Below are 2406 nucleotides of genomic sequence, written 5' to 3' on the forward strand. Positions count from 1 at the left end.
TTCCTTGAAGACAGCAGTAGACTGAATACTAGGAACTGTCGCCACCACGCGTAACCCTTCTCAGGACTCCATTGTTCCTTTGTCTTTTATTTTAATATTAGAAAATCGTGAATAACTACTCATAAAAAGGCGCATTAACAAAAAGAACATACTGGTGTTTAAAAACTTTCCTCGTGACAAAGAAAAATAATAAAAATTGAGACTTAAATGCTTAGAACATTTTATTGAATCAGCTGAAATAATAAAGAACATTTCATACATACAACATAAACTGTACAATATAAAAGTACGCGCAACCAATGTTGGCAAAGGTTTCATAAGACAAACACAATGGGTTTTTATTAACCCATATATATTGTAAATGTTTGATACAATAATAATTTTATGTGTGCAGACTTCGCGATAATCTGAATTATTTTATTGTGACTATAATTTTGGATGTTACAAATTCACGGGAATATTTACACTTATCCAGTAGTAAAACATTTCTTAAATTAAAGGGCACATAGATCTTTATAGTGCTACACTTGAAGAATTATATGCTTCAGCTGCGTACAAAGGTAAAACACTGAGAGAACAAACAGTTTTTATATGGTTGGTACATCGTAGAAAGACAACTCACAACAATTGGATATTCAGAGTGTAAACATAATGTCACAGGTCAACCTTTTACTTACTACAAACACGGTGTTACAAGGGTCACAGGTCAACCTTTTATTTGCTATAACCTTGATGCCACAAGGGTCACAGATCAACCTTTTACTGACTATCGAAAGTTGTTTAGGGTTTATAAAAATACTTGTGAAAATTACATGACTTCGTTTGTTAAAGGTCGTGTAGAACTCACGTAATATAAATTATCAGGATCGAAAACTCATTATTTATAATTCACTTAAAGAACCTAAATTAATGACATTTATCAAACTCTCTGATATTTTCGATCTGCAGTTATAATAATAACACTATTAACCTATCATTAAATAACTTTCATTAGAATAATGAAGAAAAACACTTATGTCCGACATAGCCATGTACGGCTCATTCGATCTAAACATCTATTTATGCATGATTAAAATATGGTGAGAAAAAGTGTTCTTTTAATTTGTTAAATAGGTCTGCAGTGTATAAAAAATATGTTTTATGAAATATATTTTGGAAGATATAAATAAGTACATTACGTAGAAGTTCAACTGATAAACCAACAAAAATAATTTCATGGTTTATTTAGACTGCTACCTGGAAGTAAGAATATTTAACTATAGAATTAAAACATTTGCATGTGTATTAAGCAACAAAGATAGATTTGTTACCTGTACGTTATAATGTGCAATAGAGGGTTAAGTGACCCTAAATCTTGATAAAGAAATAACTGTTATAGATACAGATAATAATAATAATATCACATTAGTTTTCATAATAACTTAACCATTCTCATATATATACATGCATACCATTAAAACCGTTTATTAAAAAAAAATCAGGCAATAAAACAGTGTCTATGCCTTTCTGCAACTATTTGTATCTTACATGATATCACATTTGTGTCCATAATAACTTAATAATTCAAATTTATATACATGTACATTAATGAAAATTGTTTATTAAACAAAAACCCGGCAATAATCCAATTTTCGGGTGTTTCTGTATCATTTATATATTATTTGATAAGGTGAAAGACAGTCACATGAAACTTGTTATTTTATTTGAATTTTCTTTCCACTTTTCCTCAGTTTTTACCAATTTCAAAATAATGAGAAAAGTTTGAATTTGGATCCCATGCACGTCACATTGTTAGAAACAATTATATTTCACCATAAAGTTTAAAATAGAATATTTGAGGAAGACAACTGACAAGTAACTTTACATTACGTTATTATTACGCCCTATAGTTTTTCAACAAAACTTAAAACTTCCACTTCAGGTGAAATTAATCTAAACGGCTATACTAACAAATTATTGAAACCAATGTGCTTAAATGAAATAAATCACACGATAGCTTGTCTTTCAACACTGCTATCAGTAAACAAATGGTCGAGTAGCCACTTTCATTAAGTTGTGGCCTTGATCTATTAATCAAGAGAGTCTCTCGTCATCACTCTTTGAAAGAGATCTCGGTCCTAGAGCTTTGGGTTTCGGAGCTTGCGATTCGGGTTTGAATCCCTACAATAGCATTAAATATTTCCCACACTTTTTTCAATTTGTATAAAACCTTTAAAAAAATCATAGCTAAAGCATGAATATAAAGATCACTGTTTAGAAATTATATTTAAGACTTCTTTAAACAAAATCATTATTTTCTTTGCTGCAGCGGTCGGACTAGTCTGTCATGTTAGGGTTAGTATAACTAAAGCCCTTAAACTGCTCTTGATCTATAGAAGCTAAGATTTGAAAATCCACCGTGGTTAA

General features: G+C 30.2%; 1 protein-coding gene across 1 annotated transcript in view; it reads right to left on the bottom strand.

Moving 5' to 3' along the window:
• Window positions 1-216: 216 nt before the first annotated feature.
• LOC106458922 (putative protein kinase C delta type homolog) overlaps window positions 217-2406 on the bottom strand; it is a gene marked incomplete at its 5' end in the record, with an annotated part of 22532 nt that continues 20342 nt past the window's right edge. The window contains one exon of the mRNA XM_022385291.1: window positions 217-2385. Within this exon, the coding sequence (XP_022240999.1) occupies window positions 2317-2385 (69 nt within the window). The remainder of the gene's footprint in view (window positions 2386-2406) is intronic.

This window comes from Limulus polyphemus, unplaced genomic scaffold (genome assembly GCF_000517525.1).
Source record: "Limulus polyphemus unplaced genomic scaffold, Limulus_polyphemus-2.1.2 Scaffold533, whole genome shotgun sequence".
Classification (NCBI taxonomy): Eukaryota; Metazoa; Arthropoda; class Merostomata; order Xiphosura; family Limulidae; genus Limulus; species Limulus polyphemus.